Source organism: Spermophilus citellus (assembly GCF_964194105.1).
Source record: "Spermophilus citellus genome assembly, chromosome: 3".
In the NCBI taxonomy this organism is placed as follows: Eukaryota; Metazoa; Chordata; class Mammalia; order Rodentia; family Sciuridae; genus Spermophilus; species Spermophilus citellus.
In genome coordinates this window covers 165664378-165688184 of record NC_138184.1, presented here as the reverse complement: position 1 = coordinate 165688184, position 23807 = coordinate 165664378, and the positions used below count along the sequence as shown (strand labels likewise).

Below are 23807 nucleotides of genomic sequence, written 5' to 3'. Positions count from 1 at the left end.
ATTTGAGATTTCAAGTTTAGCAATTATTTATTCAATTCAAGAGATCTTGGTTGTGAAATAAGTTGGAGGATATGCTGTTGAATATAATTTAACCTCACTTTTATTTTGAACACAATTTACAATAGAGATCTCAAAAAGCCTAACCTGGCAATGTATAAGCTCAAATGACATTTGCACAATGTAATTCTCTAGTTTAAAATCTGTTTAAAGTGTCAATAAGAAAACAGGAGTATTTTACCTTTATATATTCATATTTTGTTTGTAAATTTATTAGCACATTTTAAGGTTTAAAAATCAACTAAATACTCTGGTTTTCCCTTTTAAATGCTTTTCAAGCATTTTAAAGGTCCATAAAACTCAATGAAATTTTTGGTAGACATTTTAGTTTCACAAAGGAAAAAATTGATCTATTGAGGAAGATCTGCTTGGGGCTACCTCAACAATTTGCCAAGAGACCTCAGATCTTTTGTCTCCTTTTTCATAAATCTATTGCCCGCTTCTCCCAACTTTACCTATTTGAAGAGAAAGTTGTGGAAAAAGGAAAAAGAAAATAATAAATGTATTTTAAAATCCAGGAAGGTTGACAGTGTAGACAAATGAAAATTAATTGAAGAAAAGTTAAAAATTAGTATGAAGACTTGATTTTTTTTGATGAACAAATATAAATAACATAATAGCTTTCTAGATAACCACAATAAGAAATATGGAGACTTGAAAATATATCTCCATACTGTTTCTGGGGCAGCAACTCTTACCAGGTCACATTTATTTCACCAGCCTCTAGATTTACAAAGCCTGTTTTTTAATCAGCCTATATAATAATGAATGAACTATTGGTCAATTAAGAAAAGGATAAGTTGTGCAGAGGTGTACTTTTTTTGCCAAGTAAAATCTGGGGTCACTTAACAGTACATGTGATGTATAAATACTTCAGTCAATTGTGTCCCTGTACCTCTTCTTTTCGCTCTTCATTTCGTCTTTGGAATTGCCAATAAACCAGTGCTCGCTGTGACTTTGGACTGCATTCCAAAAATGTGCTACTATTTTCTACTCCATAAATGATTCTCTCTTCAAGACTGTGGACATGATGATTATCTGGCCAGTGACAAGAAAATGAAATGAGACAATGTTAGAAAAGTAATCTCAACTTTTCAAGACATTTACCTGGAAATTCAGTAGATAAATTGTTGTCATGTTGGAAGCTGTTTTCAGATTGATTCAAGATGGCAGAAATATCAAGGCTGTAAGGTTTTCAGAATCCAAATGCCTACCTATATAGACTAATCATATTGTTATAGGTTGTACAAAGCATACATAGAGATTTTTCTACCTGCAAATAACATATTAGCAAAATCAGTGATATGTGGAGTATAACTAAATATCTTTATATTACATGATAATACTCTATAAGAAATTATTTTTACTATAAAACTCTTCTCTCTGAGTAAGTGGAGTCAGTTTGTATTATACTATCATCTAGCAGAAAAATTACTGAACTGGGCTTTTGGAAAGAAAAATCTGTTTTTCAGAAATTATTTTTGTCTCTTTATGTTTGCTTTTCATCTATAAAATTAAATTCACCAACCAATAATATTTATCTAGTATTTTACAGAAGGTAGAGATTGGGAAGTTTATACTCCCCACCAAAAACCCTTAAATAATCCACAAGTTTTTCCTGGAGATCAATTGGTGTGAAATGTTTGGGATGGCTCAGAAGAAAGATGCATAATTACAATGCAATGTGGTTTCAATCGTCCTTATTTTAAAATGACACATCTTTTATTATTTTCAAGAATTAGGCTGTGGAATATGGCAAGAGTATGTAATAAAATGCAGCAATATGGAAACCTGTTTCCTGATTAAGTTTCTATTATTTTACCCTTTATGTAACCTCTTTCAATGTGGTAACTGAAACATAGCTCAGATCAAAAGTACGACACAGAGAATCTAGGTAAAACTCATTTGGAGAACAAAACTCCATATTATCTTATATAATCCTGTTTCCATTATGACATCCTGTACAATCTGGAACTCATTAAGTTAATTTAGAAAATAATAAATGTATTTTCACATCCAGGAAGGTTGACAGTGTAGACAGATGAAAAACTTTTGCTCTCTACTTCAAACTTAGCTAGGTTTTTAATTTAAAAATTATTCTCTCCCCCCCCCTTTTTTTTGGCATCACTTTGACAGTTTTACTCATGTCATAACCAACTGAGTACTTTTGTCTGTCATAACTGATACAGCTTGCTTTCACTAGATTTCAGGATTTCCCAAACCCTTCTTCTATCCAATCCCTGGGCATGGCCTATGTTCCTTGTCTCCTACCTCACCCTGATGCAGTTGACCTGGGCCTCTACTTGCTATCCCCAGGGATATCAGCCCTCAGTTCCTGTTTCTCAACTGCCCTGAGTGTGAAACAAAACTCTTCCCATATTGGGAAGTATCTGTCCCTTCTTATTGAAAAGATCCACCCCCTGGAAACAAGGCAGAATAAGAAATGACACAAATGTAAAGAAACCACAATATTTAATTCATTCCAAGTCATGCTTTTTTCCCTATTAGCCTTGTATCTCCTTGTGTGTAATTTCTACAATGAATATGGCATGCTTTTTTCCCTCTGAAATTATTAGTGCATCTCAAATTGAAGAAATATGGTACATGTTACTGTGCTAGTTTACAAGACATCTGTTCCCTGGATAGAGGTGAATTGAATTTCTATGTCCAACAGGGTCTGGAAAATCTGTGGTTCAGGAACTATCACCAATAATGAGAATGCCTTGTCACCGAGGCCAATACTATTTATATACAGAATAGATTTTTTCCTACTATTTTTTTTTTTTGCAGTGTAAATATGTTTGATCTAGACATCTTTTTACTCTTAGGAAGAACTTTTCATTTAATCTGTCTGTGAATGAATCATAATGTATTTGGCTTGATAATATGTAGGTAAAAAAACATGTGAAAAGCCATTGTCTTCTCTGTTAACAGGATGATGCTCAGAGTAACTTATTTATTTCTTGCCTGTTCTGTTTAAATTACCGTCAAAATCTATCAAAGGCTAAGGTATGAGTAAGTTATTGCTCTCAAACATAGAATTCTATTTAAATCCCTTAATACATTAGTTGACACAGAGAAGATCAATGTGACTTGTATAATGGGGCAATTTATTTATTTATTTATTTTGTTTTTGCAGTGCTGGGAATGGAATCCAGGCCCTCAAACATACTGAGCAAGTGCTCTACCATAGTGCTATACCTTCAGCCGTAAGACTTACATATTATGAGAGAAAGTGCTTCACTATAAATAGATGCAATATCTTCAAAATTACTGAGCTGTCTTCTTTTCCGTTAATCTATTCATTTCAATTAATCTATTCATATAGTTTAACTTTTCTGATAGCTCTAGGAATCCTGTTTGGTTTTTATTTTCTTTTTAATGCATTTTCCAATGGCAGTGAACTGCTCTCAATGTACCAGAAAAAGAAAGAAAGAAAGAAAGAAAGAAAGAGAGAAAGAAAGAAAGAAAGAAAGAAAGAAATTATCTTAATAGTAAATGCCTTCTTACATTTAAAGTAATTCATCTTATCTGCTACTTTTCTATAGTTTAATCTGATAGATGATGATTTGTGGTTAAACAAAGGATTTATAGCAAGTTGTTTTTAGTTTAATGTGGTAATATTTTATGGCCTTTGCAAAATCATGACTTTTAGGTTCTTTCTCACCTTGATAAGATAACTACAACTGGGTAATTTGGTTCATTGGCTTGGTGCCTCCAGTTAGTCTGCTTTGATAACTACTCTTACCAATAACTTAGAATCTCATTCTTCCTTATCTCAACCCTTTCTTTCTCTCCTTTATGCAAGCAACAATAAAAGAGAATTATCTTCTAGCTAGTAACCAGTGAAGTTTAAGATTCTGTCATAATAACTTTGAATCACAGTCTGTACACAGATTTTGTTTTGTTAAGTTCTGCTGCCATCAGACATAATTATAAAAAGTAAATTTCCATTGCATACTGTTGTTCTTTTAATTTTCTATAATAGAATGTTTTGATCATCAGCAACATCTAATTTAAGACCATAACTTTTATTTAATGTGGTCTCAGCCCAGGACCCATATATTTGGGTACACAGATATAACCATTAGTAAATCGTAATCTATTAATTTCCCCTCATTTGTTAAGTTATAAACAGAAACATAAAAAAGGTTTAAAAATAATTATTATAAGGCACTCAAAAAATGTCCATTCTGTTCTCTAAGTGTTCTACACTAACCATTTGCACAAGTTTTGTACAGGTAGGAAAGATTAAAGACCCAATGACAATGTGTTCTTCTCTCTCATTTTTTCTGTCTATCCCCTCCCTCCTTCACCCTCTCCCTCCCTCCCTGCCTCTCCAGGAAGATTTATAAGCAAAGGAAATACTGATATTCTTGTTTTCCTTACTTATTATATTCTTTACTTTTTCTTGGGACATTGTACTATCAGTTTATTTAAGGCAAACAGATTTATATATGATTGGCTGCACAGTGTAGCTGTACTTTTCAGATAATGTATAGGCTTTATAGTTAACCAATGCAAATCGAAAGCTCAATAGTGTTGATTAAAGATTTACTGAGGATATGAAATCTTACATATTCAGGTTAAGTGTAAATTAATCTATCTCTGGATTAAATCAGTTGACCTGAGAGCAGTTGACATGGAACCTACTGTGTTAATGGACATGGACTTTATTAAGTTGTTTGGTGGTATTCCCTGGATTGTGTCAAGGGAGCCCACAGCCAACACTTTGAGGTTACTCACTGTATTTCCATCACATTATTGTTGAGTATGGTGTTTTCTGCATTGTGATGCTATGGGAGATTTTTCTCTGGCCTAGTTTTTAGGAATGATTAAGATTCTTTTGATCAACTGACTTTTTAAAGATGAATTTTGTGATCATATTCCCACTCTACATTGGCTGAAAATAAGACATTAGCCAAGTTGATGTCATAACCTTCTAACTATTGGTAAATATGTTCTTGCTGCATGACTGGTTTTGTTCTCTGTCAGTGTACCTGCTTTGCCTTTGAAACACTGTTGTTATTGCTATCTTTGATTTTTTTGAATCAAACAATTGCAAACCATTTTAAATATATTAGATTATTTATCAAGTGTAGAAAATGCAGCGTTTTATAATGTTTTAAATATCTTTTTTGTTGTGATTAAAATATGTCTACATAAAATATTAGAACAATGTCTGGGCATAGTACAGTGGCATGTACATTAAGTGACATTATTGTTACTTCTCTTGTGCTAGCTTAAACTGCCAATTCAAAACTTAATCTTTTTCTGAGAATCTCCACTAAGCTAAATAACGAAATATTTTCCCACATAAATCCTATTCCCAAACAAGTATCAAAGAAAATATTTTCTTTTCAATAGTTCCCCAAAATTTCTTTTCACGTATCTCTTTAGAGCACATGTAGTCTTACTTGTTATAATTATTACAGAACTGGTGATCTTTCCCAATACTGTGTGCTCCACACCTGGCAGAAAGGCAATCTAGAATGCTTAGAGGATGTTTGCTGAACAGTAAATCCAGGCAACTACACTGAATTTAAAAGCTGAAATCTCAGGTAACTTTGACATCCTTAAGACAAAGAGTTATGATTTTGTGAAAGAAATGAATAAAAATTTCATCAATCAAAATAGGCATAGGGATTATAACTCTGATTACGATAGAATACTTCATTAAACTGCTGGTGGATGTATGCCTAGCAACATTTTTTAAGTTTAATAAGCTATGAAAGTTGATTTGAGATACGCTAGGAGCAGTGATGACTAATCAAGTACATCCCAATATCAACAGTTCCAAATATGGGATAAGAAGAAGATAATGTGATTTGAGAACTCCTATGAACATATTCTGACATCTCCAGGGAGACCAATACCACTGAAGATCCATGGATGATCTTGTAGATTTCCAGAAAGAAAGCAATCTCACTGAAAATTGTTTTTAAATGCATCTCACACTTTGAAAGCAACTGTTTTGAATACAAACATTTGTCATGAAAATTAGAGTAGACAAGAAGAGTAGAGTTTTAAATTGGCATAATAAATTCTCATGGGTTCAACAATCTGAATAGTAGAGCAAAATAATTGAAAACAACAAAACATTAAAATTACTTTAAAAGCACCATAGTGTGTTTGGATAACACAATGTTACAATATGTTGCAGCTGTTAATGACAAGAAATAATGTTTTTAAGGAAGCAATCTTCAATTAATCATTTCCTCTTTTAGTGGGATAATTTATGGAAATGAAATGAGGCTAATAAACCAGAAAGAATGGGAGGAAAGAAAGAAGTTAAATAAATTGCTTCCTTTTGTAACAACAAAAAAGTCATGATATCCATCATTTGGCCAGAAATATCATGTTGCTAAAGGCCTTATTTAGCATTTGATTCTCTTCCAATATAGCAGAAACAGAAGGCATCACGTTTCAGCTTTCCATTTATTTCACTCTCCATTTTAACCCCATAAATGTCTCCCAAGATTGAAATGTGAATAATGTAATAATCTTAGGAAATTTGATGTCATGTAGAAGAGACAGAGATGGATGAAGTAGGGAATCATGTATTAATTCACTCTCTGATTTCTGACATTAATTTTGATGTTCTCCCTCTTTATTAAAAGTTGAATTTTATAAATAATAAATATAAAATAAAACTTCAGAGAGAGGCAAATGGATGCAAATTATTTTCAATGTTTAGGTTATTTAGCAATTAAATTTCACTACTAGACTCCATAAAAATCAAATTCCAGTTGTTTTTGTCACATTATATTTTTTAATATTTCTCTCACTAATATTCACTAAAGTCTAGCAAAAGAGGAAAAGAAATGTTGCTCATGAACCCTTGCAACAATGTACTACTTAGGTGCAAATTATCTTACTTAGGTTTTCCTTGCTGGATTCTAGGTGATTTCCTCCAGAAATACAAGTGTTTTATCAACAGAAAAGATTTGTTTGACTTCAATGACTGAAAAACATTTTTTTAAACTACAAGTACCTTAAAAGTCATTTCAAGGATGAAATAGATCTTAATAGAACTCTTGGAAAGATATAAAATATTTTAAATTTTTAAAAATGAAGAAAATAATTTCATTCATCTTTAACATTCTTGTATATTTCAGATCTGCACAGCACTTTAACAACTCTAATATATATATATTATATATATGTATATATATATATATATGTATATTATATATATATATATATATATATGGATCATGCTTATTTATTTATCAAGATAATGCTCAGTCCTGTTTGCACAGTGTTTAGTGTGGTAATTATACTAACTAGATTATCTGAAAATGTTTGTTGGATGTGTTTTGCTTGCATGCTTGCATCAATCAATGTATGCATGATTCTGTATTAAAGTATATTCATGTGTGTTTAATCTATCTACTAAATTGTGACAGATATTTATGAAGTTTAGAGAATGAAACTTGTCAAAAACAAGTACATTTTGGAACAAATACAAAAAGACTTGATTAATTAAGCCTTATAGAAAATTTAAACTTGTAATTTAATAACTTATTAAAATAAATCTAAATTAAACTACATTGTCTTATGCAGTAAATTAAGATCTTTTCTTGATTTTCTTAGGGCTGGGCAGTAATTTTCAACCATTCTATCATTTAGTAATTTTCAACCATTCTATCATTTAGTAATTTTCAACCATTCTATCATTTAGTAATTTTCAACCATTCTATCATTTAGATGGGTAGTTTCCCATCTACCTGGATTCCTTGGATTGCTGTATATTTGTTCTTAAAATGTGCTAGTATGAATATAGATTGGCAGATGGATAAGCAGGGAGAAAATTTTAACTTTTGTACATAGGTAATTATTTTAATCAGAGAGTCAATAGTGTGTTCTTTTTGAAGATTATTATTTTAAAAATATGATAATGAAATTGATGCATTATGAATTAAAATATGAAGCCATTTTAATAGTTCCTCACTGTACCTGATAACTTTTGATGGCATAGATTGAGACGCTTCTTAGTATAGAACAAGATGAAACTCGATTACTTAAAAAGTAATACCAATATGAAGATACCTACTATAATATTTGTTTAGTCTACATGGAACATCTGGTATGTTTTATTTTCATGATTTTATAGCAAATGCATTCCCAGAGAAAGCACAAATAATCTACATGCCAGAGCAAAATTACCATAAAGCATTTACTTTAAAAAATCAGGAAACATGAAATTTAATGTTTCACTTACTTTTCCCAAGAGATACCATAAGAGATAGAAAACGCCCTTTGTCTGAAGCAGAAATCTTCCATAACAATAATGAAAATACCATATTGTATTTTAATTATATGTCATCCTTATAACTTTTGGAATTAAAGAAAAATGCATCAAGCTTACAAAACCCTTGTTTATAACAGCTAAACTTTAGTTGTATTACAATTAATCTTTCCTGGCATGCTCAGAGAGTTTAATAAGGAACAAAGATAACAGGCAATTCAGACCTCTTCTTTCCTGTTTCATGTAATTTGCACACATTTTATGTGCATGATTGAATTGTTTGTGCAAGGTGACATCAGAAGACAACTTTTACCAGTTTTCAGCAGTGACATAGTTTCAAAGGGGTTTATAAAAATCTTAGAATACTATAATGATTTGATTCTAGGATGCATACTCATTTACATTTTAACATCTCTAATAATAGACTGTGTCTCACAATTGTTCTTCATCTGGGTTAAAGTAGCTTTCCTCCAGGAAGAATTCTTTCTGACATCTTCCAGACATGTGAGACCCCACAAACCTTATAGCTTTTTAAATTAAAGCTTCTACCTGAGGTTTTGGGTCTACCCTGCCTATGTGAATTCAGAAAATAAAACTTCATTAGTACCACCTTGAGGTTCAAGGAGTGCTTTTGCCTCTTTTCCCACAGTCATGATTATGGGGAAGCAGGCCACTTTCCTTGCTATCTTCATCTGCATGGAGTTTATTTCTCACTTAAACTATTTCTCAGTCACTCTGTGTCCCTGTTCCATGCTGGAATCCTTTAGTAGGTTACACATTTTGGGTAGTTTTTCTTTCTTAGCAGCACATAAATAGTGCTGCATTTTACATTCATTGTCATCTTAGTCTTGATGAAATTTGGTTATTTATTAAAGTTGGGTATTTCTTAATGCTGACATCAGCTCATCTATCAAATCTTAAGGCTACTCTTTGGGCTAATTGCTCAGATTCAGAGTTGGAAGAAGCTAAGGAACAGACCATAATAGCACTGCTGCAAACTACTAAATTTATGGCTCCATAGACCATAAAGATGGCATTGCCAAAGATACTTTATGAAATTTGGAAATGATTTTGATGCCAACCAAGACATAAATTGAGATGGGCTAGCTATGGAGATAATTTAGAAGATTAAATTCTGTGGATATTTTACTGTGAGATGCTAAAAAGGAAATGTATATATGCAGAACAGCCAAGAAAACTATTAGGGAGTGAAATTCAATGATGGCATTAAACTACAAGATAGGGCATAAAATATTTCAAAGATCCAGAAATCTAAGATGATGTTATGATTTAAAAAAAAGTACTGGGACTTATGGTGTATCTTTTTCCTTTCTGGACACATAAATCATAGTAAGGCTCATTTTGGGTTTGTAAGGAAGGAGGAATGGGAGAGAGTTTAGGGGTAAATTGACTTGGCCAGTCATTTTCTTGAATGTAAAGTTGGACAAGCTCCAACTCTGTGCATAGCAATTATTTCAGGGAAGGGAACAGACTGGAAACAACCTGAGACTTCTCTCAAGCATCCTGTTTAAGGTGTGACTGGGAAGACAAGATCTGCCAGCACACATGTATTTTTAGGGTTTGATATTAAGAGCTTTCTGGGTGAGCAGTTAGAAGTGATGGAGAAGTGTGTGCTAGGATTCAAGGGAAGTGGAGCTGGATGTTTTTCTATTTCACTAGGGCATGTTCACCATGACTGCTGCTTTGTGTGAAAGGGAGTAGAGTGCCAAATGAGTGTTACAGGTTTCATCTAAAGCGAAATTTCTTTCACCTTAATTCTGAGTTATTTTATGTACATTTTTTCTATTAAGAACCTCGGGATATGTAAAATATAGAGTGTTACAGAATGTTTACCATTACAGCTGGAAATGATCACACTGAAGTGTGTAATTTGGCTTCATGTTGCTTAGCAGCTTTCTGTGAAAACATCTCATATCTTTATATGTTTCCATATGAGCACATATATTTTATTGAATGTGAGAAGTGACATTAGCAAGACAACATGCATGATTTAAAAGGGTTGGGCTCTGGAATTTTGCCCATTTTACTCTCAAATATTGACATCAACTCTTCCAAGGTAATTCACTGATTCCCAATAGTAAGACAGCCTAGCCAAGTGGGAAGGCCTGACTTAGTTTCCAAACATTTGAAATCCACTGCAATCTATTGTGCATATGTTTTATTTTTGCTCAATTAGCAACATTAGCTGACAAGAAATAAAAAGAATAAAGAGGCCTTCATAAAGGAATGTTTTATCGCTGCAAAGTTTCTAGGGCTATTTTATCCTTTCCCCCCACATATCACAAATATCCAAGTAGGGTTGTTTACCACAAAAAAGAAAAGAAAAACGATCCTGTAACATTAACTACAGAAATTCCTTTTTTTTTTTCTCATATAGTGTGTATTTTGACTGAAGAACTAGGAGAAAATTCATTCATATTTTCCTTACTTGCTATATATGTACTTTTTTTTCACTTTTCATAGACTCTGCCCATTCTAATTTCACACACACACACACACACACACACACACACACACACACACACAATCTTTAAAATCTGAAATACTCTCAAAAGCCCATTCAATGATTAACATTATTTTTTATCCACGGTCTCACTTTTTAAAAACAAAATCGCTTTGGTCGGTTTTTCCTCTTATATATAACAGACACTCATAACTCCAATATAAATAGTATTTTAAAATACTAATTGGCCTAATAAAGATATTGTACTGATAAACATAAGGATGTATCAGTAAGACTATGTATACATATAATTTCTAACAATTTTTGAAACAGCACAGTGCTCTGAACATGATGGTATATAATCATTATTTATTAATTGGATCTTATGATGGTTCTTAAAAGATTTTATTTCTTAATATGATGGTGCTGGAGATAATAATGTATGACTCAGAACATTTTTCAATATAAATACTAGATGCTGCTTAGTTCAAATCTCTTACTGGAAAACAATAATAGTAAGGAGCTTATTTTAACTTGAAGACTTAAGAAAACTTATTCATCTAAACTATATTTACAGAATACTTACAATAACCATGATGCTATCTCTGGGGTAGTATTACAGGTATGATCAAGAACATAATAACAAAGTTTGTATTCATATGGAGATTAAAGTCTGATTGGAAATTAATTCTAATTTTATTCTTTTGTTTCTTTTAGTTCCAATTACTATAACTAACTCTCCAAATCTAAGCAAATAGATTATTTACTCTAATAAATTAATATTTTATAATTTTTTATCAATTGAATGGTGTTGATCATAATTCAATATTTTCACATGGAAGATCAGTGAATATTATGTTGTCCAATTGATATATGTCATTTGAAAAAACTTGGGGAGGTGTGTCAATAAACCATAATACTCATGCAGGGACATTCATAATATTTACTTCATTTAGTAGCCTCTTTCTTGTTTATAATGAGGACAATAATAGGAAAGTCCTTGGCAATAAAGGTTTTAAATAAAAATGGGTCCTAAATATTGGCTCCATTAGTGGTCACCCTGCTTGGATATTGTCATCTCCCAAATAACCCTATGTGGAATTGTACACCAGCACATTCAAACTGTGCCAGAGGGATACCTGGAATTCAGATTTTGGAAGGCAGGCTAGGTGCAATGTGTGACAGTTTTTTTCTTTTTTAACATTCATTAAACATGACTATTCTACACACCATTAGTAAGTCAAATAAGAGCTAATGAGATTAATGAAAAAGGCACCAAAATAGTTTATTATGTTCAGTTAGGATCACATTTTGCAAGTTAACTATTTTTTACAATGAATTGTTATAGTGATGTCATTGACAGGTTTCCCCAGCAGAGGGAAGCATAACTTCATTAGTATTTTCATAAATGGTTGAGTTGGGGTGAATAAGTTAGATATTTACCAGAATGGTTGATGTTTTAACATTAAGTAGGAAACTTTGACATTAAATAGGTCTTGGCATCTTTTAGGCATTCTAAAATGAATTTGGTCCAAAATGCCCAGTTCAAGGGAACATCCAAATATTAATTCAGTGTTGAAGTTTACTTGAGTAGAACAATCAAGAATACATTGTGTCTATATCACCAGCATATAAATGAGTAATGTGCATTGCTTATTTTAAGACTATATTTCCTCCTTCAATATACTTTAATGAATCTTTTTGTTGTCCTATTCTCAGGTTGTTTCTCTACATCAAAGTACAAACTTAAATTGGCTTCTTTTTGTTAGTATAAGAAAGCTAAGCTTTGAATCTCATAAGGGTCTAAAATATTGAGTTTATCATGACTGTGATTGTAAAATATAGTTTAATGCTTGTGTTCTTCAATATTTTCTTTCTGCTAGATTTTATTTCCCTTGGAAGACATGTGTACCCTGCATGGGTGTGTGTGGATATGTATTATCACATGATTTAGCCTGGTATTTGCAGGTTTAAAGTTAAAAAAGATGACTTACCATGGTGTTGTAAGTCTGAACAGTGAGTCAGTGGGTCTCCATTTCTTATATCTTGTCGTCTTGTGCGTCTAGAACAATTACATTTAAAATGTATTATTGTATATCTACTTTACCCTCTTAGGAATTTGTCATAAGAATGAAGAAGAAACAAAATCCGCATAAAACACTCCAGGAACTTATAAGAAGAGATGTATTTACATCCAAACAAAATTTTTAAAAATCAGTTCTCTAAAAAGAGAAGTCTCCAAGACCAGAAACTTCAAAGTGGGAAAAAGAAGACAAATATACCAACATGGTATTAGGTACCTTTTGAACTATCTACAACAAAGAATTTATGGCTCTTTGATAACAGGTATTAATAACAGTCAAATATCTAAAAAATTGAAGGGGGGAATATTCCACAAAATTTGGAATCGCAACCCATTATTTCAGGAAACAGAATGAAACTCTGATCATTAATGTGGGAGTGAGGTTGAAAATTAGAATTCCCCTGAATGGTATCTTTTTCTTAATGCTTATACAAAGTTGCTTAAATAGACATATTTGAAATTTTAAAATATTAAGCCTAGGAATTATTTTTGAAGTTAGTTTTTTAGGTTATTTTGTTCACATTTAAAAAATGGTTTATTTAATTATCTTATGGTTATGATTGCAAACCAACTGACCAGCAATGTGAATAAAATGAAAAAGGCAAAAATAAATGTAGAACTTAAGGGCAAGACCTCCTTTGCCAGAGTAAGTGAGAAAGGAGAGGTGAACTTAATTTCTAAGGGAAAAACCAAATTTGTTTTTAAACATCAAAATTAATTTTTTATACTCTATGGCTCAAATTGCATTTCAGGTTCCAAACAGTCTGGGCATCCTTTCTCTATACTTTGCTAGTGGGTGGAAAGAAGGAGGGGCCTTGAGCTATTACTACAGAGAAAGATGGGAAGTTTGAAGAACAGACTAAGTATGGAGAACAGTGGTGGGGAACAGATTGAAAAGATTGGGCACACTTGACTATTTTCTGCAGCTATTTTAACGGGTATTGTCTGGCTGCAAATTAGTTATCATCCCTGAAAAAAGCTTTCACAAAGACCATTGAGAATTGCAAATATGGAATTTGTTACTGTATTCATAAATTTAGAAGTCTAAAGTATTTATAGATTTCTATTTGTAGAATTAGTGAGACTATCAAACAGATGTTGCACATTTCAAAATTGAGCCAAGAGAACTTGTGAAACATGAATCAAAAAGCATTTGGGAAGGCATTTTTCACTGCCATTTAACTTTTTGAAAAATGCCATCACAAAGAATATATAAGTTGTAAGGCCTCTAAACATCCTTTTCAAAGACATGTAGTGTCAGACCCATGAAATTGGATTAAGTAAAATCTGTAAGGCATAACAAAATAGTGTTAATAAGAATTCCTTGGATCCTGAAGTGTAAGTATAAAATAAACACTTCCAAATATATAATGCACAGGTTTTAAGTTAGTATAGAAGTGGTTATGGTTTTCTTTTTTTCCCCTTCCTTATTAAGAAAAGCTTAAAATTCAAATGGATTATTACTAAATTAAGCAACGTTATTCACATTCACTTGGAAAGGAAGCAATATTCATTTGCAGTTCAAACATAAATCTCACATTTTTTTAACATAAAAGTCTCCTAGAGCTAAATGTTTTTAAGAAAAAAAAATCATTCTAATTTTAAATAATTTATTATTATTACTGTAAAGACAGCATGTTGTTATTTATTTTAACTACCCTTGGTACATTCCATCAGTGTATATTATTTTCACTCTAAGCCTTTTTTAAATTTAAAATTCCAACAAAATCAATATAGATACTAATATAATACAAATATATCATCAGCTCAATTTTGAATATTGAAGGCTTAAGATATTTGCATTTTTTAATCCATTCTGAGTTATTACTATATTTGCTTATAGGGTTAACATGATACTGTGTTCTAATCCATACAATTATATGAAAGACTTAGGTTGTAGATGATTTAACACTCAGTCAATGCTACCTAAATTTGGAATAAAAAATTTTATGCAACATGGGGGCCTTTTCCTTTTCCTAACATTTTTCCCACACATTTAAAATGACTCAAAGGTTGCAGAACTTATCTTACTAGCTATGGAAAAAAATCATGTTCATAGCTTATTTGAAACTTTAGCTATAATTTAAAAATAAACAAAACAAATTATATTGCTTCTAAAATGCAGTAACTTGGTGACACTGGTTGCTGTTTCATGTTTCAAAAGGTTGATGTGCCATCAATCATTAGGTCCATATTAACAAGCTGCTGTATATTACTTTCATCTATCATTGCTTGTTTCATAAGCAGTAGATATCAATAGAGAAAGGTAACCATCAGTGAATTGCAGAGGATGTACTGAAGTGGCTTTTTGTCAAATGAAGAAAGTGTTTTTATTTTTCAAAGTATAAGTAAACCGATTTGTCAACAACTTCTAGGATTTGTCTATGAGTTCTCTGTAGTAAAATCACATTTCCTGGAAATAAAACTGTTTTTAAAGATCCAATGTCTGTTCCTAATGCATTCGATCTTGTATGCAGTAACTCACAGTTATGTATCAACTTAATGTAGTATTGTAGATAACTCTCTAAGTATATCTTAGTAACATTCAAGTTCAAGCATGCCCCCCTCAAATACTTCCAAGTATCATTAAGAATATATATCATTTATAATATATATACTATATCTGTATGTGTGTATATATATATATATATATATATATATATATATATACACACTACATATATACAGACAGATAGATGGTTGTTTTATTATAGTTTTATATTTAAAGTTTTAACTCTGTAACTACAACATGATACAATAATAATACAGAGGCATTTAGATTTCCTTGAGTTAAATAAAGAGATATGCTGAATGCTAGTTAATCAACACTTATACCACACCACATACAAATATGACTTTTTCTATTATTAGAAAAAAAATTAGCCTTGATTTTTTAATGATTGAGTCCTGGTGTTCTACCTAAGACTCCAAAGGTAAATGAATTTCTTTCTGTAAGAATTTTCTGTCCATCCAGGGAAATAAATTATCTTATTAAAATGTAAAAACAGAATAGAATGTTTCTAAGGAGAATAAAAGAAATAAATTTAGTTGAACAAAAAAGCCTCTTGCTCAAAGACACAAGGCCTGTTCTAGATCCTGTTCATAACTTTCTGTGACTTTGATCCTAAATTTCCCACTGTGTAAAATAAAATTGCAAAATTATAATTTCCAACTGTAAAAATTTAGGAAAAGTATTGTACTGTCCTAAACTTTCCCCAGTCATTTAAAAAAGCCAGTTGTTCCATTGCATTTAGTACCCAACTTTCCTACTACACATTTTTTTTCTGAATGTTTTCACTATTTTAAGGAAAGGGGAAAAAATTTAAAAAAAAAAAATGGAAAGAAGCAAACCCAGTTCCAGCCCAAACCTCTTTTATTCATCAGAAGAAGGTGGTATTCTTATTTTAAGAAAGCTCTTCTAGAAATGGAATCAAACAAGGAAACTTGCAAACATTTTATTTTTCATTCCTACCTCTTTGCAGTAGGAAAATAGCGAGAGCATGAGGAACCATCCCAGGCACAGTACGGGTCTCGAGCCAGGCAGCACTCCGCACAAGCTTTCCCATAAATATCACATCGGTGCAGAGGGAGTTGGGCCACCCCAGCAGTGGAACCAACATATAGCTGTTGCTGTGAAAAGAGTTTACCAAAACTACTTTGATTTTCAAACCTCCTTTTTCTTAATAGAAAGTTTATTTATTGACATCATCAACACTTAACAACAATAAATGATATCTCTAGGTATAAAAACAAACCACACTGTTAATAGTTTCTTTGAAGGCTTAGCAGATAACAGGAGAGTTTAAAATGGAGCAAGAGCAAATTTTAAGTATTTGATTGAAACAGGTGTTTTTCTAAATATAAAAGAAAGATAAAGTTATCAGTACACCAAGCAAAATGATGTTCAAACACTGAGTTTTTATCCTTAACCTTTTTTTTCTTTTCCCTTCCAGTTTATACTTTTGTTTGACCAAATTATCTCTTTGGCTATGTGCTCCAGATGAGCTGGAGGCAGACATCTGATTCTGACTCCTGGGTGCCCTATTACATCACCTGTGATGCACCATTTCCTCCTATGAGAGGGAAAGGGAGATGTTTAGGTATTTACATTTGAAAAGAACTTTGGACTCAACTGTCTTGCTTTTGCACTGCCTCAAAGAAGATTATTTTAAGCAGCACTACTAAATCACTTTCCATTCAAAAGATCATCAAAGGGGAAGAGAGTGAACTCTGATGCAATCTACCAAACTAAAAGCACTGAATTGGGCATTGAAGAGCCCAGGTGCTCAGTCTAGCCTTGTTGACTCTGTGTGATCATGGAACATTCACATAATTTTTGTAGGAATTACCTTCCTTATCTGTAAAATAAGCATGTTTCACAGATATTTAAAGTGAGCATCCAGATGACATTTCACAACACTATCATCTTCAATGAAAATGGATTTATTGAATGAGGCAGAATAGGGACAAGTAAAAAACCCCAAAATTCTAGCAGCTACTATTTCAAGATTTCAGAACAACTTTAAAAATGCCTTGAAAAAAGTTGAGTGAATGTAACATATCAGCTGCAAACTTATATAAACACAAAATGAAACAAAAATAAAATTATTTTGTAATTTATCCAACATGTACTTTAATTAGTACCATGGCTCTTTTTTCCTTGCACTAGAGGATTGATTGATTGTAGCAAACCTTAAATAAAAGTTATCTAATTGCTAAAACATGTAGTAAATCACAGGCAAAAGACTTCAAAATTTTATCTTAATTTCTCCAGTATGGAGATGAACAATAAGATTCAGAAAAGTCACACTTTGAACAATGGTGTTCTCTTTTAACATTAGAAAGTATCTAATAGTCATAAATGAACACAATTAAAACTGTACTTCCAAAGACTTTCATTTATGGACAATATATATAAATAAACAGATAAATTGAATGCAGAGTGAAGTACTATTATAATTTAAGAAATCAGTAAAGTTATAAGGAATGTTTATGTAGAAAATATTTCAGTGCTAAAATCTAAACAACATACTTATATCTTGAGATAAGAAAGGAAAATAAGAGGGAAAAAGTAATACAATTCAACAGTTATGGTTTGGATCTGGAATGTCCCCCAAAGCCTCATATGTTGGAAGGTTGGGTGCCCAATGTAGCATGTTCAGAGGGAGGGCTTTGGGAAGGTGATTAGGTCAAGAGGGCTCTGACCTCATAAGCCGCTTAATCCTCTGATGGATTCATAAATTGACAGCATTATTAGAAGTGGCAGAAACTATAGGAGGTGGGGCCTGGTTGGGGAGGTCACTGGGGTCTTGCTCAGGAGGGGTATATCTTGGTCCTGGTCCCTTCTCCCCAGGACCCCTACACTGTGTGTTTGTGGGTGGGTGGGGGAACTTCCTGGTTGTCATGAGGTAAACAGCTCTGTTCCCACTCTCTCTGCGTCACCACAGTGATGGGAATCAGGTACTATGGACTGAAACCTCTGAAGCTGAGGAAATAAATATCTGCTCCTGTTAGTGTCTTTTCTCAGGTATTCTGCCACAGTGATGAAATGCTGACTATGAAATGCTGACACAACTGTGGAAGCATTTATTCTGGTAAATATTGCTATTTGATTCCACTAAACAGAAAACATAAAAAATATCATATGTATTACTATCTGCTCAACTTTGTATTATAATTCAACTTTATTCTTACATTCAATTTTAGTATTATATTGAATGATACTAAAACCCAGGACAAATTAAGAAATGATGGTGAAATCCCTGGGAGGAAATGGCAAATAGTATCTTTACCCTCTTACCCTTTATTTCTTTTTCCAGTAGCCTCCTTATCCTTTTAAAATGAATTTAGAGTCAATGGAATCAAAGAAATTTAAATGTGATTTAAAAATAAATGAATATTTAAACAAACAATGGAATTACTTAAGAGTGTTGTAGCAAAGTCCAACAGAATCATGGTTGGCAACAGTGAATACAGACAAGCTAATTCACATATTGTGATCATGACTATTTTAAAATTCTACTAACCAAATTGGTCAGACAATCAAACGATCTCTGTCCAATAACTTTTAAGAAACATAAGCAAAATAAATACATATAGATGTATGACATTTGAGTAGGAAAATAATTATCTAAATAAAATATCTAAATGTCATATCCCTTTAGAAGAAAAACAGAAATAATGTATGGGAAGAATACATTGTAGTATATTTACACACTGACCACTGAAGTTATTGTGTTGAAAATCTAAAGTGTGATTAAATGCCAAAAGTTAAATGCAACTGTCATTTTTATTTTGTCATAATTATTCAGGATTATTAATGATCTACTAAAATAATTATGCTATCCAAATGAAATATAGGGGAGGCTTGCAGGCCTCACTGAACACAATCCAGTCACTAGCAAGGAAACTGATGTGCTTTTTCTGCCCAATTTAACATCTCCACAGGCGTTTCACTATCCTCCTTAACAAGTTGTGGGCCATAGGCAGGACGTGAGCCCGTTTATCCAGAAAATTAGTGATAACACTACTTGTCACTCTTGAAACAACTGCCTTATTTTAAGAATGCCTGCAAGAATGTATGAAATCAAGTCAGGGCTGAATGAAATCAAACTTCCTTCCAGAAATGAAAAATGTATGTCAGGGACACTTTCTTCTCTCATGATATTTTAAATTCTGATGTTTTTGGTTTGCTGGTAAAATACTGCATTGGTTTGCACTCTTTTAGATAGTTTTAACAAATTTAAAACAGAAAGGAGTATTTTACAAAGCTAGATGTTGAGGTAATGTAGTTAGGATTCACTGCCATAAAAAAATAGTTTTAAAAATCATTACAGGAAAGAGGATCCCAGTCTAGCTTCCATCCTGGAAATCCCCAGATTTCCTTGCCAACATGTGACAATTTTTAGATTACAAGAACAGGTGAACACATACTTATGAAGTGTGAGATAACAGTATCAGGTCAATAATATCTGCACTCTGGGTTGTTTCAAATACCTTGGAGATTATCAATCTATTTTGATATGTCTATGTGGAAAGGACATACACTGAATTTCATTGGCTCAGTAATTTAGTGTTTTATTCAAGGGATAAAGACTTAGAAATAAGATTAGCCAAGGGAAGGAGTAGGGAGAACATAAGGGAGAAAGAGTGGAATGAATCTGACCTAATTTTTCGGTACATATTTGAATATAGTACAATGAATCTCACCATTATGTATTTCCAGAAGACATTAATTTAGAAAAAAAGTGTAAGTAAATAGCAGAATTATTGTTAGAGAAAAGAGAACGGGGGAGGGAACAGAGAATGAGCTGGGCTAAGTACTGTGTGCTGAATTGGAGCAAATCATATTCTATGTATTTATTTCATATTAACCAAGTGATTCTCATAATTTACATTTTCATGCATGTTTTTACTATAGTAAGGGGCTTCTTATTTCACTCTGGCTTTTTCTGCTTACTTATTTAATAATTAATTTCAACTTAGTATCCAAACCTTTTGTAAATTTATCATTAATGTACTGAATTAAACACTGGTAACATTTATGAGGAAAAGATAATTAGAAGTTAAACCTATACTTGTGCTGTTCATATCATTTAGTATTTAGAAGTCTTTTGCTTTTCTTAAGTATCTTGCCAGAACATTCATTTGATATGAATGGAAACACTATTAACATGCTGCCCTTAACCTTTGAATTCATGCAGTTTTAGAATTTGTCATTTGGTAGTGACAATTTTTCTGTTTAGCCAAATTTAAAGTCACATTTTATTTTCTGGAGCACACGATCCTAGTAAAAAGGAAAAGATCCGCCAAAAATGTATAGCCAGTGCTTAATTTTGTTAGCCTATAAAGTACATTTTGTTTGCATTTTCAAAATAAAATTAAGTTGTAAACATTATTCTGAAATATCTACTCATATTACTTTTAAAGTATGTATATATTCATAAAAATGAGAATCATTACTGAATATTATGTAAATTATATTTTAATGACAATGAAGAATTGGTATATTTCAACATTTATAACAAATAATGATTCAGGAAATACATTTTAAGACACAGATGAGACTGGTCAAAAACATAAGGACAATGAAAACAACCTTTAATTTTCATTCTACTAAATTATTTTTAGGAATAGTATTTCTTTGCTCGTGGCTCCTTATAAAATTGTTAATCAATCTATAAAATTTGATGACAATAGAGAAATCTATACATTTTAAATACAAACTTAACAAAATATAATGTTGATGGTAATACATTATGACTTACCTGCTTAGTGGAAAGCTCCATTGCTGAAATAGTAGTTGGTTCCTAAAGAAGAAAAAATTTAAAATGGTCAATTAGAAAAGTCAGTCATTAATCAACACAAGGCATCAATACATAAGGTTTCAGAGATATAACTTTGGTTCTCACAAGGAGCAATATAATTGGGAAATAAGAGCCATGAAAGAAACTACATAGGTAAATGTCAAATATGTGGAATAGACAGTAAAATTATGTCAATATCATTCAGTTCAGTTAAAGGTCATGAGCAACATACCTGCAGTTGACCAAGTTGGGTTTACTGCTCTTTGCAGTAAGAAAGAAAATGGAAAGGACTTTTTATATGGGTTTGTGTTAGGTGATTGGGGAAGGGTTTTAAAAAATAGGGCTTTGCTTGACTTTGGTCACTGTCTAAAAGTGGGGGTAATTCTATGGTTAGGTATATTCATAAGTCATTTTGAAGGAGAGAACAGAACAAGGCTAAAGCTATTACTGGTTTACTTGTGTTAGGCAAAATGAGGGATATTTGGTTATTTTTGTGGTTTAGATAATGTTCATCATGTCTTGGTCTGTGTTCAGACATGATTACAGAATGGTCTTGCTTCTATCTTAATTCATCACTTCAAATTGGCCCTTTCTGACAGTGGTCTTCTGTGAAAATTTTATGTTCAACTGGAGAACAGTATAGCTTGGCTGAATGTGCTAGGTTGGCTCCTAACAGCACCAATGAAAGCTGACAATAAATACCAGGCAGGGTTCCAGCTGTCAAGGACTGCAAGAGCTCAGTTGAAATGACATGACTTTATTATTATTAAAATGTCTGTTTAATGTGCAAAGACCTATACTTCAGGTCTTTGCCACAGAATATAATCTCCTTAATGCCTATCAACAGGCTAACAAAGAGCAACATAAGTAATAACAAGGAAACTAACAATTATCAATGCACTTGTTAAGTGTTCTAACTGGAATTTATTGTGAATGTATATACTTGTACAAACAAATCCTGTTCCTTGATGCACATAGCACCAAAAGGTTGTATGTTCAGGTTGAACATATAACCTTGTATTTCTAGACTCACTCTCATTGAACATACCTTCTATCATATCTGCTTCAAGGACTAACACAATGGGAAGAGGAACATGCTTCTGGGTTTCAGAAGTGACTGATGAGAAAGTTACTTAGTTGGAAAGGATGATCTTAAAAGGCCTCATTGTGTGAGGTAACTGAAGCTAATCCCAAAAGAAAATATATAGAGTTGGACACTGAAACCAAACAGCATGGACTCAAATTGTGACTCATGACTGATCAGAAGTGTGATGTTGGCCAGGAATGTAAATTCTTCATAATTCAGTTTTCTCAGAAAAATGAATATGGTGGTGTTTTCCTCATAGGGTTCTTGAAGAGACTAATAAGTTCACACATGTAAAGGACTTCATAATTTCATTTGATGAATGGTGTTTTACCAAATCTCTTCTTTCATCTCTGTCTCTGTCTCTTTCTCTGTCTCTAACACACACACACCACCACCACCACCACCACTACCTCCTTGTCTTGCTTTTCTCCTTAATTCTTATCACTATCTCTATATATGTATGCATATGTGTGTGAGTGTATTTTCCTGTGGATCCTCAATTCCTCCTTCTTGAGCTTACCACATACTGTGCTTTGGGGTGGGTTAGAAAAACTCACAATTTCATCCCATCCCAAAGCTAAGTCTGAGGTAAAAGCAAGAGTGTGGGGCTGAGGATTGACAGGGAGATGTAAAAGTCAATAAAGTGTTTTGTTGTAGAAATTACCATTGAGAGGAAATCTGAGTGTAGTCGGTGATGATTCACAAAATTGTCCATTGAGATTTGTACCAAGAAAAGTATTTTTCATTTCATTACTTATTGGAGCCTTGCAGAGGTGCAAAATCTCCTATGTACCCAGGTATAAATCTTGCTTACATTTTGGCATTCTGTCAGTAAAGTTCTGCAGCAGAAAGTGAAAGACTTGCAGCAGGAATTAGAGTCAAGGCTGACAGGACATGAGGAGGGCAGCAGCCATCTTCTATCACTTGTTAATTGTACCCTCAATTTGAGACAGGGATTTTGGCTGATTAGCTACCATACCCCTTGAACCTAAAATTACACCTAATATTTACAGTTTTCAATAAAAACTTGTTGAATGAATGAATGGATTCTCTATCAATTTCCCCCTTTCTCCCCTACTTATTTCTTCAACTTACTCCCCTATATTCTTATCATTTGGATGCAAATAAAATAAAGGTAGCCATCTTATAAAATGTCTTTCCTTGATTCTTCTACCTTAGCTTGAGTTTCTTTAAAAATAATCTAAGTAGTATATTCTTGCTGTCTTTACTTGTACTTCGGTCATGCACCTATCAACCTTCTAAATCTGTTCCTCCTCTGGAGAGGCAGTCTACTATCCTCAGAAGCAGAAATCACCAATGAACCCTGTATTGTTGAAGGAACACTTTCGGGATTGCAATGTTATTATTGGAATTCTCTATTTGATGGGCAATATTGATAATTCTTCTCAACTACTACTTCTACTAAATTCCAATATGCCTTAGGATTCTTCATTGGTTATTTCTGTTAGCGCTTGTCACAGTCTTCATCCCATGCTGCAACTATCTCTAAAGTGTTCGCCCTCTGTTTTCCACTCCTTTCCACTCTCCCTTGGATGTTA

The 23807-nt window shown here is 32.5% G+C and overlaps 1 protein-coding gene across 2 annotated transcripts in view; it reads right to left on the bottom strand.

The window, feature by feature from the left end:
* The window catches only part of SEMA3A (semaphorin 3A), a 455178-nt gene that overhangs the window by 3612 nt on the left and 427759 nt on the right, over positions 1–23807 (bottom strand). For both annotated transcript variants that reach the window (XM_081286513.1, XM_081286512.1), the window contains 4 exons: positions 21123–21164; positions 16328–16485; positions 12767–12834; positions 953–1095 (listed from right to left, as the gene is read on the bottom strand). In XM_081286513.1, coding sequence (XP_081142639.1) covers positions 953–1095; positions 12767–12834; positions 16328–16485; positions 21123–21164 — 411 coding nt within the window. The remainder of the gene's footprint in view (positions 1–952; positions 1096–12766; positions 12835–16327; positions 16486–21122; positions 21165–23807) is intronic.